The sequence below is a fragment of the Chiloscyllium plagiosum genome, chromosome 31 (assembly GCF_004010195.1).
Source record: "Chiloscyllium plagiosum isolate BGI_BamShark_2017 chromosome 31, ASM401019v2, whole genome shotgun sequence".
In the NCBI taxonomy this organism is placed as follows: domain Eukaryota; kingdom Metazoa; phylum Chordata; class Chondrichthyes; order Orectolobiformes; family Hemiscylliidae; genus Chiloscyllium; species Chiloscyllium plagiosum.
The window spans coordinates 15,956,831-15,972,178 of record NC_057740.1 but is presented as its reverse complement, the minus strand read 5'-3'; the positions used below and the strand labels follow the sequence as shown (position 1 = coordinate 15,972,178).

General features: G+C 45.3%; 1 protein-coding gene across 1 annotated transcript in view; it reads left to right on the top strand.

Moving 5' to 3' along the window:
• The window catches only part of LOC122565549, a 121,549-nt gene that overhangs the window by 76,910 nt on the left and 29,291 nt on the right, over positions 1-15,348 (top strand). The window contains exons 7-8 of the mRNA XM_043721602.1: positions 4,224-4,380; positions 14,621-14,713. Coding sequence (XP_043577537.1) covers positions 4,224-4,380; positions 14,621-14,713 — 250 coding nt within the window. The remainder of the gene's footprint in view (positions 1-4,223; positions 4,381-14,620; positions 14,714-15,348) is intronic.

Sequence of the window (15,348 nt, the reverse complement as noted above, 5' to 3'; positions counted from 1 at the left end):
GAAGATCAGAAGCGTGGGCCTGAAGTGCAACCAAAAACAGAGAAGGAGGTTTTTAAGGAAATCAAAAAGGGATAGGAAGTGCCCACACCCAAAATATAACACTACTGTTTGTTTTTTTCCCTTTTTATTAATCCCCACACTACTGCCTAACTGCGTAGTGCTTATTTTTGCCTCCAGCACCCATGCTGTGTGTGCAGGTGTGAGACACAGTGAAAGACACAATGTGCACAAATCTTTATTCAGTTTCCACCACCAGGAAGAAAGGAAACACCCGAGTGGCCAGTGACAAGCAGTGCCCTTCACATCAAAGGGCAAAGCTGTGTGATCAAACAGTGAAAGGCAGGGCAGGGATTAAATCAAAATAGAGTTGGAGGGGGAAATAATGCACTCCACTCCCTCCGGCGGCCACCTCTCCCTGAACAACTCCAGAATGTTGGTGGAGACCGCGTGCTCCTACTCCAGAGACACCCGGGCTCTAACGTAACCGCAGAAGAGGGACAGGCATTCGGCCCTAACGACCCCCTCCACGGCCCGCTGCCTGGACCTGTTTATGGCCAGCTTAGCCAGGCCCAGGAGCAGAACCACGAGGAGGTCTTCAGACCTGCCCTCCCCCTTCCGCACCGGGTGCCCGAAGATCAGGAGCGTGGGACTGAAGTGCAACCAAAAGCAGAGGAGGAGGTTTTTGAGGAAATCAAAAAGGGAGTGCAAGCGCCCGCACCCAACATATAACACTACTGTTTTTTTTAAACCCCCACATTACCGCCTAACTGCGGTAGTGCTTATATTTTCCCCTGGCACCCACGGTGTGTGTGTGCAGGTGTGAGACACAGTGAAAGACAGAAGGTGCACGAATCTTTATTCAAATTTCCACCACCAGGAAGAAAGGAAACACCCGAGTGGCCAGTGACAAGCAGTGCCCTTCACATCAAAGGGCAATGCTGTGTGACCAAACAGTGAAGGGGAGGACAGGGATTAAATCAAAATAGTATTGGAAGGGGAAATAATGCACTCCACTCCCTGTGGCGCCCACCTCTCCCTGAACAACTCCAGGGTGTTGGTGGAGACTCTGTGCTCCTTCTCCAAGGACACCCGGGCTCTAACGTAACCGCAGAAGAGAGGCAGGCAGTCGGCCCTAACGACCCCCTCCACGGCCCGCTGCATGGACCTGTTTATGGCCAGTTTGGCCAGGCTGAGGAGCACACCCACGAGGAGATCTTCAGACTTGCCCTCCCTCCTCCGTACCAGGTGCCCAAAGATCAGGAGCGTGGGACTGAAGTGCAACCAAAAGCAGAGGAGGAGGTTTTTGAGGAAATCAAAAAGGGAGTGCAAACGCCCACACCCAATATAGGACACTATTGTTTATGTTTTTTTTAAAAAAACCCACACTACCGCCTAACTGCGGTAGTGCTTTTTTTTCCCCAGCACCATGGTGTGTGTGTGTGCAGGTGTGAGACACAGTGAGAGACACAAGGTGCATAAATCTTTATTCAATTTCCACCTCAAGGAAGATAGGAAAACATCCGAGTGGCCAGTGACAAGCACTGCCCTTCACATCAACGGGCAATGCTGTGTGATCAAACAGTGAAGGGGAGGGCAGGGATTAAATCAAAATAGAGTTGGAGGGGGAAATAATGCACTCCACTCCCTGTGGCGCCCACCTCTCCCTGAACAACTCCAGGGTGTTGGTGGAGACTCTGTGCTCCTTCTCCAAGGACACCTGGGCTCTAAAGTAACCACGGAAGAGGGGCAGGTAGTCGGCCCTAACAACCCCCTCCACGGCCCGCTGCCTGGACCTGTTTATGGCCAGTTTGGCCAGGCTGAGGAGAAGACCCACGAGCAGGTCTTCATACCGGCCCTCCCTCCTCCGTACCGGGTGCCCAAAGATCAGGAGCATGGCATTGAAGTGCAACCAAAAGCAGAGGAGGAGGTTTTTAAGAAAATCAAAAAGGGAGTGCAAACGCCCACACCCAATATATAACACTACTGTTTATTTTTTTTTCTCCACCTCTTCTTCCTTCATTCTTCTTTCCTCTCTCTCGATGTGGGGCAGCTAGTCCAGGGACAGTCCCCTTCAAGGAGGAGAGTCCTTGCACATGCTCGCACACAGTCACACACTGATCCAACTCTCAAAAGGGAAAACACCCGAGTGCCAGTGACAAGCAGTGCCCTTCACATCAAAGGGCAATGCTCACACCTGTTTTTTTTTTCTTTTTTTTACCCATGGTGTGTGTGTGCAGGTGTGAGACACAGTGAGAGACACAAAGTGTACGAATTTTTATTCAATTTCCACCACCAGGAAAATAGGAAAACACCCGGGTGGCCAGTGTCAAGCAGTGCCCTTCCCATCAAAGGGCGATGCTATGTGATCAAAGAGTGAGGGGGAGGGCAGGGACAAAATCAAAATAGAGTTGGAGGGAGAAATAATGCACTCCACTCCCTGCAGCGCCCACCTCTCCCTGAACAACTCCAGGGTGTTGGTGGAGACTGCGTGCTCCTTCTCCAAGGACACCCGGCCTCTAACGTAACCGCGGAAGAGGGGTAGGCAGTTGGCCCTAACGACCCCCTCCACGGCCCGCTGCCTGGACCTGTTTATGGCCAGTTTGGCCAGGCCCAGGAGCAGATCCACGAGGAGGTCTTCAGACCAGCCCTCCCTCCTCCGTACCGGATGCCCGAAGTTCAGGAGCGTGGGATTGAAGTGCAACCAAAAGCAGAGGAGGAGGTTTTTAAGAAAATCAAAAAGGGAGTGCAAATGCCCACACCCAATATATAACACTACTGTGTATTTTTTCTTTTTTTTCTTCTTTTTTTTCCAGTATATCTAACTCTCCTGTTTTTATTTTTTCTCCTTTTTTTTTACCCCCACACTACCGCCTAACTTCAGTAGTGCTTATGTTTTTCCCCTGGCATCTATGTTGTGTGTGCAAGTGTGAGGCACAGTGAAAGACACAAAATAGTGAATTCCCTGTTAATCTTTTTTTAATTTGTTTTTGTTTTTCACCCACACTACCACCTAACTGCGGTAGTACTTATTATTATTTTTTTCCCCAGCACCCATGGTGTGTGTGTGTGCAGGTGTGAGACACAGTGAGAGACACAAGGTGTACGAATCTTTATTCGATTTCCACTACCAGGAAGATAGGAAAACACCCGGGTGGCCAGTGACAACCACTGCCCTTCACATCAAAGGGCAGTGCTGTGTGATCAAAACAGTGAAGGGAAGGTAGGGACTAAATCAAAATAGAGTTGGAGGGGGAAATAATGTACTCCACTCCCTGTGGCACGCACCTCTCCCTGAACAACTCCAGGGTGTTGGTGGACACCGCATGCTCCTTCTCCAAGGACACCCGGGCCCTAACGTAACCACGGAAGAGGGGCAGGCAGTCGGCCCTAACGACCCCCTCCACGGCCCGCTGCTTGGACCTGTTTATGGCCTGTTTGACCAGGCCCAGGAGCAGAACCACGAGGAGGTCTTCAGACCTGCCCTCCCTCCTCCGTACCGGGTGCCCGAAGATCAGGAGCGTGGGATTGAAGTGCAACCAAAAACAGAGGAGGAGGTTTTTAAGAAAATCAAGAAGGGAGTGCAAATGCCCACACCCAATATATAACACTACTGTGTATGTCTGTCAGCCAGTGTTCCCTGATTGGCCAAGGTTAACAATCCCAATCAAGGATCTCATAGTCAATAAGATCCACCTGGCCTCATTCCAATCACTATATTAAGCATTCGCCCCAACATGCTGCATGCCTGCAAAGTAATCATATCTCTGCTCTGCTCCTTTACCTGGTACTTAACAAGATTTCTGAAGCCTTTAGGAATGTAACATTGATGTTTGAATTGGGGTTCCATTTTACAGAAGTATAAACATATGCACCATGTGACAAGCTCAATTAAATTAATAATCTATGTTCACATTTATAGCTTGAAATTCTATATCTATACTCTCAGGGACAATTCAAGTTGTATCTACACTATTCTACTCAGCCATAACGTCCTTCATGTTATTTAATGTAATGTGTTTTTTCTCACAATTGAACTGCCTATGACTCTTAGTTGTTCAATGAACAGTATCAGAACAGAAGGTACCAAGTGTGTCTCTGCAATGATTTGTGTAAGTTTTGAATAACTGGTTTTAACTTAGGTTCAAGTGATACATTATGATACATTAATTAACAAAACTTGAATTTTCTTGGTAACAATTTAGAAAATTGATATTTGTTATCAGTTTCATTTCAGGCATTTTTCAGTCTATGGTAACCTCACTTCAAGTGATTTTGTTTTGAACTTTGATGATTCTGAGGCTACAATTATACAACCACCTGGATTGAAAGGACATGTTGTTATCTGGAGTCAACATTCACTACTTTTTTCTCCTAATCATGGTAAATAATCAAAGAAATACTATTTTCCTTGGGAATTATGATCCTGAAAAATTAATTGAATGTAAGGAATTAAATGATAGACTTGTTGTATAGTGAACTCTCCCAGCATCTTATTCATGGTTGAACTGGAACCACTTAGATTTGATCTTTTCCCTCTGTTGTAAACTTTTCTGAGCTGAAACAAAACAGTGTAAGTATTTGAAATGGATTGAGACTAAGCTAGTGAAGTGAACAGTCATTCATACTTTTTGTTCCTGATCACCATTATTGCTGTTACTGAAAAATGTTTGTTTCTTAATTGAATTAGGAAGCAAGTTTGATGCCGCTGCTAATCAAATAGCATTATGATACTTGTTGTTTAGTCTCATAATTGAAGAATGGCTACTCTTGACAAGCTATAGGAGGAATGTTACTTCTTGCCCACCCCATGGAACATTATGCGGGAATTTGTCATTCCATAAGGGAGGGGAAGTGAACATTTTATTGGATATTTGAATGTTGAGAATAATGAGTTTGGCATTAAGAATGATCTATGGGGAAGTCTTCTCTAGACAGTTTTGGCACTAAAAGGTCCTTTGTGGTTCATTAAAGGATAAGAGTCAGTTTGCATTCATTTCTGATTTGATGTCTGAAAGATCATAGAGAGATTGAATGACAATTGAATTGCCTAACAACACACATTACTAAGGTTGTACATATTTTTAATCAACGCATTCTGATATGTTATTAAACACAGCTAGAACAGGTGGGACTTGGTCCTGGACCTCTGACTCAGAGGCAGAGAACTACCATAATGCCACAAGAGCCCTTTATTAACAAGGTTCTTGGCCTTTTTGGTGGATGATAGTTAATATAACAACCTTGCCTAATAGTAAACTATTGAACGGGAGGAAACAATTGTTATTCAGGAATCGAAGTGCTCCTTAAAACCATAGCCACTTTCCAGAATTCAATTGCTAATTGTAATCCACTTGCTAAACAGCATTAAAGAGGATTCTTGAGACACTTCAGGAGATTTTCTATGACACCAACCTTCCAAATCTGAAGAAAACACCCCAGGAGAATAATGAAATTTCCACATAACCTGAATTTGTGAAGTCAAGAGACTCGTGGATAGGGAAGAAAAGCAACCCCACTTGTTTGGCACCATATCCACAAATATCCATACCCTTCACCACTAGCACTCAGGAGCAGCAGTACATACCATCTACAAGTGCACTGTAGATATTCACCAATGATCCTTAGAAAACAGCTTTTAAACACATGATCACTTCCATCAGGAACAAAGAAGGCAATGGATACATTGGGATGCCACCACCTTTATTTCCTCTTGGGCAATGCACCATCCTGGCTTTGAAGTGTATTGCTGATCCTTTGGTATTAATTGGTCCGTATCTTGGGATTTGCTCGCTGCAGCATGTGTATTACACCAATTCAGGGGAGCCAGCTCCCCATCTTCTTCTCGCGGGTAGCCAGTGGCACATACATACCACGAGTAAATAAAAACAATATAATTATACATTTAAATATGAGATATTAACTGAGGGAAAAAAGACTTGGAAAGAGATGGATATGGGTGTAAGTGTCTAAAAATGTTAACACTGAAAAGAACCTTAAGCGCCACCCACTATGATGATTTCATATGGACCTGTTGGGCAGAACAGCTTACGATCTCAAAGGGGTGAAACCTAACATCTAGTCCTCCTCCTAGTCTCTGTAACAATGGCTATCACATTATGTAACTTGTCCTTAGTTTCCAACATGCAATACCACATCTCATTTAAAATAAGAGTTTTTTCATGTTAGATCAGTATTTGGCTTTCCTCAAACACACCAGACCAATGAGCCCAGTAGATCCTTACCCTAAAAGAGAATGTTGACAGCAAACTATCCCATCATGAGCAATATTGCAGAGAGGCTTCAACAACACTCCCAAAATTTTTCCGTTCAATTATATGAACACAAGAAAAGCTAAACAAAAATTAAGTTAACATAATGATGCATCAGTATGCATCATTGAGTTACCCATGTGCTAAATCAAAAATGTAATTTCTTGAGTATTGCTGAAAAATGCTGCAAAGAGCGGCGTCCTTCGTGTGTAGCTTCTAGCATGCTTTCAGATGTCCAATGGTCATGACAAGCACTATATAAATGCAAGTGTTTTCCTCTTTGTCATTACCACACAATTGGGAACAGAACAGAAGCTGCAGTGGACCATGTGGTGCACTTCATTGCCCAGTGCTTCAGAACGTGATTATCACTCAAGTGGACTTTGCCCAAGTGATCCTAACTAGCAAAATCATTCAACAAAAAAAAATTAATGATTGCCTCCTTGAATTTGCACAACAGCTGGCAAGAGGCAAAGATCAGTGTTGCTGCAGCTGGTTCTGTTGCTTAAAAATAAGTGACTGTGCAGTCTTCATAATGCTGTGCACAGGATGAATGTGAAAAGTATCTTTCTTCTTGTTGGAGAATCCAGAATTATGGGTCATAGTTTAAAAGTAATAGGTCACCCACTTAAGACAGAGATGAGGTAAACATTTTTGAGGGTTGAGAGTTTTTGGAATTTCTTCCTTCAAAAGGAAGTGAACACTGAATGTTTAAGTATTTTTAAAGCAGAGGCACATAGATTCTTGATTTCCAAGGGAATAAAAGATTATCAAGGACATGCAGGAAGGTAAAGTTCAGGTTAAAGCCATGATCTTATTGAATGAGCAGGCTGGAAGGGCTGACTGGCCTATTCTTGTTCCTTGATTGTATGTTCATATGTAGTATTGGTCACTAAATTGACATGGAGATGACGCTGCTGGATGCACTCCAGAAGACTTTCTTGAGAAGAACTTTGGATGTTTTGGAGAAGTGCGCTGTAGGAATTGTAATAAAATAATTCCCCACCTTTTCCTCCACGACATTGATGACTGTATCGGCACCACCTCATGCTCCCACGAGGAAGTTGAACAGTTCATCAACTTCACAAGCACCTTCCACCCTGACTTCAAGTTTACCTGGACAATCACAGACACCTCTCTTCCCATCTTGGACTTCTGTGTCTCCATAGCAAAGGACTTTGTGGCTCGAAGGACCCCTGTAACGAGGTGAGCTGCGGATTTGGAAGCACCTGCGTCCAGTTGTCCGATGGCCAGTCTGCCACGTGTCTGTGCGACCATGTGTAGCAGAGACCAGAAGAGTGTGGTCTGTGGCAGCGGTAGCAAGAATTACAGAAATGAGCGCGAGCTCAATAAACGTGCCTGTGATAACCACAAGAACAGCTACAAGATGTCTGATGGACACTGCGGTGAGTGAGCAACTGCAAAATGGAAATTCTGTCTTAGCAAAGTGGAGCACTAGTGAGAGCCTTCCTCGAGCCTGTGCTGACAAAAGATTAAATGTTAAGTCAAAAGGAGAGAGTGTGCAGATCAGTCCTGTGTTTCCTCGAGTACAGGAAGACAATGGGTGATTCAGTTGAGTTTATTATGATTAAAGGATTTGGTGGGGGAGAGAGAGAAACTGTTCCCCTTGGGCGGAAGAATCCACAGGAAAGGGACATCACATTAAAATTCAAGAACGTTCTAGGGTGCTTTCAAGAAATATATCTTTACACAAGGGCTATTGGAAATTTGAAGTGTCATCTCCAAAAGGCTGTTGAGACTTGTTGGGATGGGGGCGTCATTTGAACAGTTCACAACTTTTTTTATTCATTTGTGTCCTGTGGGCAATTATGGATAGATGATAAAAGCCAACCCCATTGCTAGGTCTGGAGTCACACGTAGGCCAGACTGGGTAAGGATGGCAGATTTCCTTCCCTCAAGAATGTGACTAAACCAGGGAGATTATTGTTGATGGTGGAGGGGGTTTGAATTTGAGTGGATTTGAACGGAGATTACTTTTTGTTTTGTAAGGGTGTTAAGGTTGCAGAAGTGTGGTGTGTGAATAGAGTTAAATACAGTTCAACTTGGGCCTCAATAAATGGTCAAATAAGCTCCGAGGGCTAAATGGTTTCCTTCTGTTTCTCGGGTTATGAGGGTGTGATGCTATTGAAATTTGTTCTTCACTGGTGGTTCGAATGTGGAATGAACTGTCAGAGGAAATGGAATGAACTGCCTGAGGAAGTGGTAGAAGTTGCTAGGTACAACTTAAACATTTTAAAAGACATTGGGATTGGTACACAAATGGGAAAGGTTTAAAGAGATAGGAGCCAAAAGCAGGCAAATGGGACTAGTTTAAGTTTGCGAAACTTGATCGGCATGGACAAGTTGGACCGAAGGGTCTGTTTCCATTTTGCATGACTGTATAATCTTCAGCAACCAACTCAACATGGACATCTACTTCAAACCCATCAACTCCCACAGCTACCTGGATTACACTTCCTCTCACCCTCCCCTCCTGTAAAAACACTATCCCTTACTCCAATTCCTCTGCCTCAGCTGTATCTGCTCCCAGGAGGAGCAATTCCACTCCAGAACATTCCAGATGGCCTCCTATTTCAAGGACCCCAATTTCCCCTCCCACATAGTCAACAATGCTCTCCAGCACATCTCCTCCACTTCCCCCACCTCTGCCCTCCAACTGCAACAAGGATATAACCCCTCTCGTCCTTAGGTTCCACCCCACTAGTCTCCAGATATAGTGCATTATTCTCTGCCATTTTTGCCATCTACAATTAGACCCCACCACCAGAAATGTATTTCCCTCCCCACCCCTATTAGCATTCGCAGAGACCATTTCCTTCACGACTCCCTCGTTAGGCCCCCACCACCAACCCACCCTCCACTCCTGGCACCTTCCCTTGCCGCCACAAGAAGTGTAAAACCTGTGCCCACACCTCCCTCTTAACCTTCATTCAAAGCCCCAAAGGATCCTTCCACATTCGGCAGAGATTTTCCTGTACATCTAAACACCTCATCTACTGAGTCCATTGCTCCCGATGTGGTCTCCTGTATATTGGGGAGACAGGACGCCAACCCGTTACAGGGAACATCTCTGGGACACATGTACCAAACAGCCCCACTGCCCTGTGGCCGACCACTTCAACTTCCCCTCCCACATGTATGTCCTGGGCCTCCTCCACTGCTAAATCTGAGCCACCTGATGCCTGGAGGAAGAACACCTCATCTTCTGCCTTGGGATTCTCCAACCACACGGCACCAACGTCAACTTCACCAGTTTCCTCATCTCCCCTCCCCCCATCTCATTGCAGATCCAACCCTCCAACTTGGCAGTACCCTCTTGAACTGCCCTACCTGTCCATCTTCCTTCACACCTATTCGCTCCACACTCCTCTCTGACCTATCACTATCACCCCCACCTGCAACTACCTATTGCCTTCCCAGCCACCTTGCTCCCACCCCCCACCCTCACCCTCCTAGTTATCTCTCAGCCCCCTTCCCCCCCCTCACATTCCTGATGAAGGGTTTGTGCCCAAAACAACGATTCTCCTGCTCCTCAGACGCTGCCTGACCTGCTGTGCTTTTCCACCACCACACTTTTCGACTCAGATCTCTAGCGTGTGCAGTCCTCACTGTAGCCTTGTAACAAGGTCAGCGAGGTGAACCTCTGACAGACGTAAACAAGAGTGTCAACAGTTCTGTTCACTTTGGGAGCTAGCTCTGAGGGAGCTGGATCAAAATCAAGGTCTCTTCACATACAAATAAAGGGTGAATTGATGATGGGATGCCAGCCTCTGTGGCGTTATTTCAGTGGCAATGAGAGTGGAATTAATAATGTAATCATGCAAAAGTGCCTACTAGTCTAAGCCCAAATGGACTTCAAACAGGTACTACCGCTGGCTTTATCACTGGAAAATCCAGCAAGTGGAGTATATGGGATGTAGGGTATTCTATGGAAGTTGTCACACTCGACAGTTTGATTATGCTTGGGGGAAGCACCACTTGACTGAATGCGATTACATAGCCTCACTCAGGACGTTTACTGAACCTCTAGATCAGCCCATAGAGAAACCCGAAACAAAATGAAGCCTTAGCCAAATGGTTAAAACGTTTTCAGGATCCCGGCCGCCAAGCCATTGTAGTTGCAGTTGGTATGCAGACTCGAGAGCAAAGGTTACCCACTAGACCTAACTGGAGTAAGAGACCTCATAGGCTAGTATCCAGGAGAGTGCATACCCTGGAAAGTCTTCCTGCGTCTGATTTGGGACAGTTAAATTGCTTACCAATATCCAAACAGGCACTACCACTGGCTCTATCATTTGAAAATGCAGCAAGTGGAGCATATGAGGTGTAGGGTCTTCTGATGGAAGTGGACACACTTGACAGTCTGATTGAGCTTGATCCTGAAAAAAGGTTCTGCCCGAAACATCGACTTTCTTGCCCCTCGGATGCTGCCTGACCTGCTGTGTTTTTTCCAGCGCCGCACTTTATCAACTCTAGCAACATCCAAATCAAAACCAATCAAAATAAATATCTGGTTAAAGGGTCACCTGGTTCTAATGGAGCTTGATGCCAGCATAGCCATTTCAGTGATCACAGAATCAGTCCTTAATAAAATTTGATCTGGACTCCAAGTTTGCACAAAATCTCAGTTAGCCTGAAAAAACTATACTGGGGAACCTTTACAGATTAAGGGTGTTACATTTTACAAGGTCTCCCTGAGGTCGCCATTTATCTAGATTACGTGCTAATACAAGGAAAGATCAATAAGGAGCACTTAGAGAACTTGGACATTGTCCTTAGGAATTTCTCGCAGGCAAGCACACGCCTTCAAAAGGAAAAATATGTGTTCCAGGCAGTGGGCTCTATCACTGACTGTATGATTTACAAGTTGGATCACTGGGGGGCAATTTGCAAATGCAAATGTGTTGAGCCACCTCCTGCTGGCAGATACACCACCAGTTTTCCTGCCACTGAAAAGTCTATGATAGTTTTAAATCTTTGGCACACTTCCAGTCAAAGCTGAAAAGTGTGGTGCTGGAAAAGCACAGCCGGTCAGGCAGCATCCGAGGAGCAGAAGAGTCGACATTTCGAGCATAAGCTCTTCATCAGGAATGTTGGGGAGACCCAAGGGGGCTAAGAGATAAATGGGAGGGGGTTAACAGCTACCTGGACTACACTTCCTCACACCTGCCTCCTGTAAAAATGCGATCTCTTATTCTCAATTTCTCTGCCTCCGCCACAACTGCTCCCAGGAGGACCAGTTCCACCATAGAACTTCCCAGATGGCCTCCCTCTTCAAAGACTACAATTTCCCCTCCCACATGGTCAACAATGCCCTCCAGCATATCTCCTCCACTTCCTGCATTTCCCCCCTTGAACCCTACCCCTCCAGTCGCAACAAGGAAAGAACCTCTCTGGTCCTCACCTTCCACCCCACCAACCTCCAGATATATCACATCATCCTCCGCTATTTCCGCCATCTACAAACAGAACCCACCACCAGGGACATGTTTCCCTCCCCATCCCTATCTGCATCCCGGAGAGACCATTCCCCCCGCGATTCCCTTGTTAGGTCCATGCCCCCCACCAATCCACCCTCCACTCCTGCCACCTTCCCCTGCCACTGTGAGAAGTGCAAAACCTGCACCCACTCCTCCCTCCTCACCTCCGTCCAAGGCCACAAAGGATCCTTCCACACGCGACAGAGATTTACCTCTACTTCTACACACATCGTCTACTATGTCCATTGTTATTGATATGGTCTCCTGTACATTGGAGAGGCAGGATGCCAACTTGCAGAACGTTTCGGGGAACATCTCTGGACACACGCATTAAACAACCCCACTGTCCTATGGCCGAACACTTTAACTCCCCCTCCCACTGTGCCAAGGACATGCAAGTCTTGGGTCTCCTCCACTGCCCAATTCTAACCACTGGAAACCTGAAGCAAGAACACCTCATCTTCTGCTTTGGGACCCTCCAAACACATGGAAATAATGTGGATTTCACCAGTTTCCTCATTTCTCCTCCCCCCACCTTATCCAAGATCCAACATTCCAAGTCGGCACACCCTCTTGAACTGTCCTACCTGTCCATCCCCCTTCCCACCCTCTTGAACTGTCCTACCTGTCCATCCCCCTTCCCACCTATCTGCTTCACCCCCACCTTCAGCTACCTATCAGCTTTCCAGCTACCTTGCCCTCATCCACAATCTCCTCCTATTTATTTCTCAGCCTCCTTGGGCCTCCCCCACATTCCTGATGAAAAGCATATGCTCGAAATGTCGACTCTCCTGCTCCTCGGATGCTGCCTGATCGGTTGTGCTTTTCCAGCACCACACTCTTCAACTCTGATCTCCACCATCTGCAGTTCTCACTTTCTTCCAGTCAGAGCTGACAATATCAGACTTTGATTGCAGAAGAATCTGGTCCTGGCAGAACTGAAACACCTGGTGGTAATGGGGAAAGCATTTGTGACGTATAAAATTCAGGTAGGAGAAACAGTCCTGAATAACACATGAAGTATATGAAAGCTGTGAATTCACAAATAGTGCAGGAGCAAAGCATGCCCTACGTTTTAGAACAGTCGGAAAGGCTGTCGAAATCCTTAGCTTCTCCCTCTCTATCAAGCACTGAAAGGACAGCTGAATCTGAGATGACACCATGGATCTCGCAACATCAATGCCTTTGCCACTCCCAGATTAGGCCAGTTAATCTGTTTGAATCAGGGGGAGCTCTGGCTGACAGATAAAAAGAAGGCTGTCAGATATTCTGACAGAGAGCTGGCTCTGAGAGAACTAGACCAGTGTCAAGAACTTTCCACGTGTAAATACAGGGTGACTTGGTGACGGAATACCAGCCTCTTGGAGTTACTTCAAGTCCAACATGCCATAGATCAAATAGATGATATTTTTGTCATGGGGAGAAATGAAAAAGAGCATCTCCACAACTTAGATTGTCCAGAGATTTGAGACTTCAGAGTGAGGAGAGACAAATGTGATTTTTGTTTTGCAAAAAGTCTTCAGTGGAATATTTAGGCTTTCATTGATGCTGAGGCACTGCACAAGTGACCTTCAAAGGTGAAAGCCATAACTGAGGCACCAGCACATTAAAATGTAAATGAATTAAGATCATTTTTGAGCTTGCTAAATTACTGGCAGGTTTGCCCTAAAACGTGCAGCCATTCACAAAGCAATTGCACAATTTATTATGCCAAAATACGAATTGAAATGGGGAAGTCAATGTGAAAGAACCTTTACATAAGCCAAAGTCAGAGGCCTTGACCCATTTTGACCCAGAGTTACTGTTGCAACTAGCATGCGCGACAACACCAAATGGAGTGGGAGCAGTCATTTCTCAAATATTACCCAATGGTGAAGAGAAGCCAATAGTTTTTGCATCAAGATTGTTAAAAAAGCAGAAATAAACAATGCACAGACAGAAAAGTCCTTTTTGTTATTTGACAATTTCACCATAACCTGTGTGGTTGAGAATTTACCCGACAACAAACCACAAATTGTGTGGCACAGTCTCAGTGGTTAGCAATGCTACCTCACAACACTAGGGACCTGGGTTCGAATCCATCCTTGGGCAGCGGTCGATATGGAGTTTGCATGTTCTCTGTGTGGGTTTCTTCCATGTTCCGGTTTCCTCCCACAGTCCAAAGATGTGCAGGTTAGACAGATTGGCCATGCTAAATTTCTCCACATGTCCAGGGATGTGTAGATTAGCTGGGTTGGCCGTGGGAAATTCAGGGTCACAGGGCTAGGATAGGGGATTTGGATGTAGGTGAAATGCTTTTTGGAGGGTTGGTGTGGATTCTGTGGGTCAAATGACCTACTTTGACACTGATGTTTGGGCCTCTTAGAGGGATAGCTTCTCTGGCAGTGAACTGTATGCAGAAGTGGGTGTTAGTGCTATCAACTCAAACTTAAGCATTGGTAGTCCAATTTAATAGGCTGGGGCTATTTTCTCTTGAGCATCAGAGGCTGAGGACGGTTATAAAATCATGAGAGGTATGGATGTGGTGAACAGCTAAGGTCTTTTCCCCAGAGCATGGATGAGTTAGACCGAAGGGTCTGTTTCTGGGTTGAATAACTTTATGACTGTGTAACTGAAGCCATATGTTGCGCTGAAGCTAGTTATACAAGCAGCCACCTCCTATAGAGAATGAGGGTCACAGCTAAGGAGTTGTTTGTTAAATCAACTACACAAAGGTCATTGTGGTGAATGAAGGAGAAAGGAAAGAAAATTTGCAAGTATCAAACATAATTACACACTATATGCATAAAGTAATTTTAAGTCATGTCAGTGACCACTATAAATTATGTGCACAATCATTTTGTCTTGCAGGCCAGAATGTATATCCAATCATGGTTGATGGCACCACTGGTCGTTTGAACCCTTTGCTGAATAAACACCAAAATATTCATCAAGTTGTCATCAGTATGTATATTAATTTGATTAAAAGATGTCTTTGTCGAATTTTCATTTGATTTACTTGAAACAGTCATTTTTTTCGAATTAAGTTATCCTTTTGAGGTTGTTTTTTAAGTTGGAAGATTGAGGATTTATTTTTATAGTAGGAAGGATTTGCTGTTTAGGAAAATGATTGAAATGGAGGAAGCACATTCCCTCCACTTACCTGATGAAGGAACAGCGTTCCAAAAGCTTGCGATTTCAAATAAACCTCAAAGTTTGGGTGAAGATTTGTAGCTCGGGTGCTCGTTGTTGTGGTTCTGTTCGCCGAGCTGGAAGTTTTTGTTGCAAACGTTTCGTCCCCTGTCTATGTGACATCCTCAGTGCTTGGGAACCTCCTGTGAAGCGCTTCTGTGGTGTTTCCTCCGGCATTTATAGTGGCCTGTCCCTGCCGCTTCCGGTTGTCAGTTTCAGCTGTCCGCTGTAGTGGCCGGTATATTGGGTCCAGGTCGATGTGTTTGTTGATGGAGTTTGTGGATGAGTGCCATGCTTCTAGGAATTCCCTGGCTGTTCTTTGTTTGGCTTGCCCTATAATGGTAGTGTTGTCCCAGTCGAATTCATGTTGCTTGTCATCTGCGTGTGTGGCTACTAAGGATAGCTGG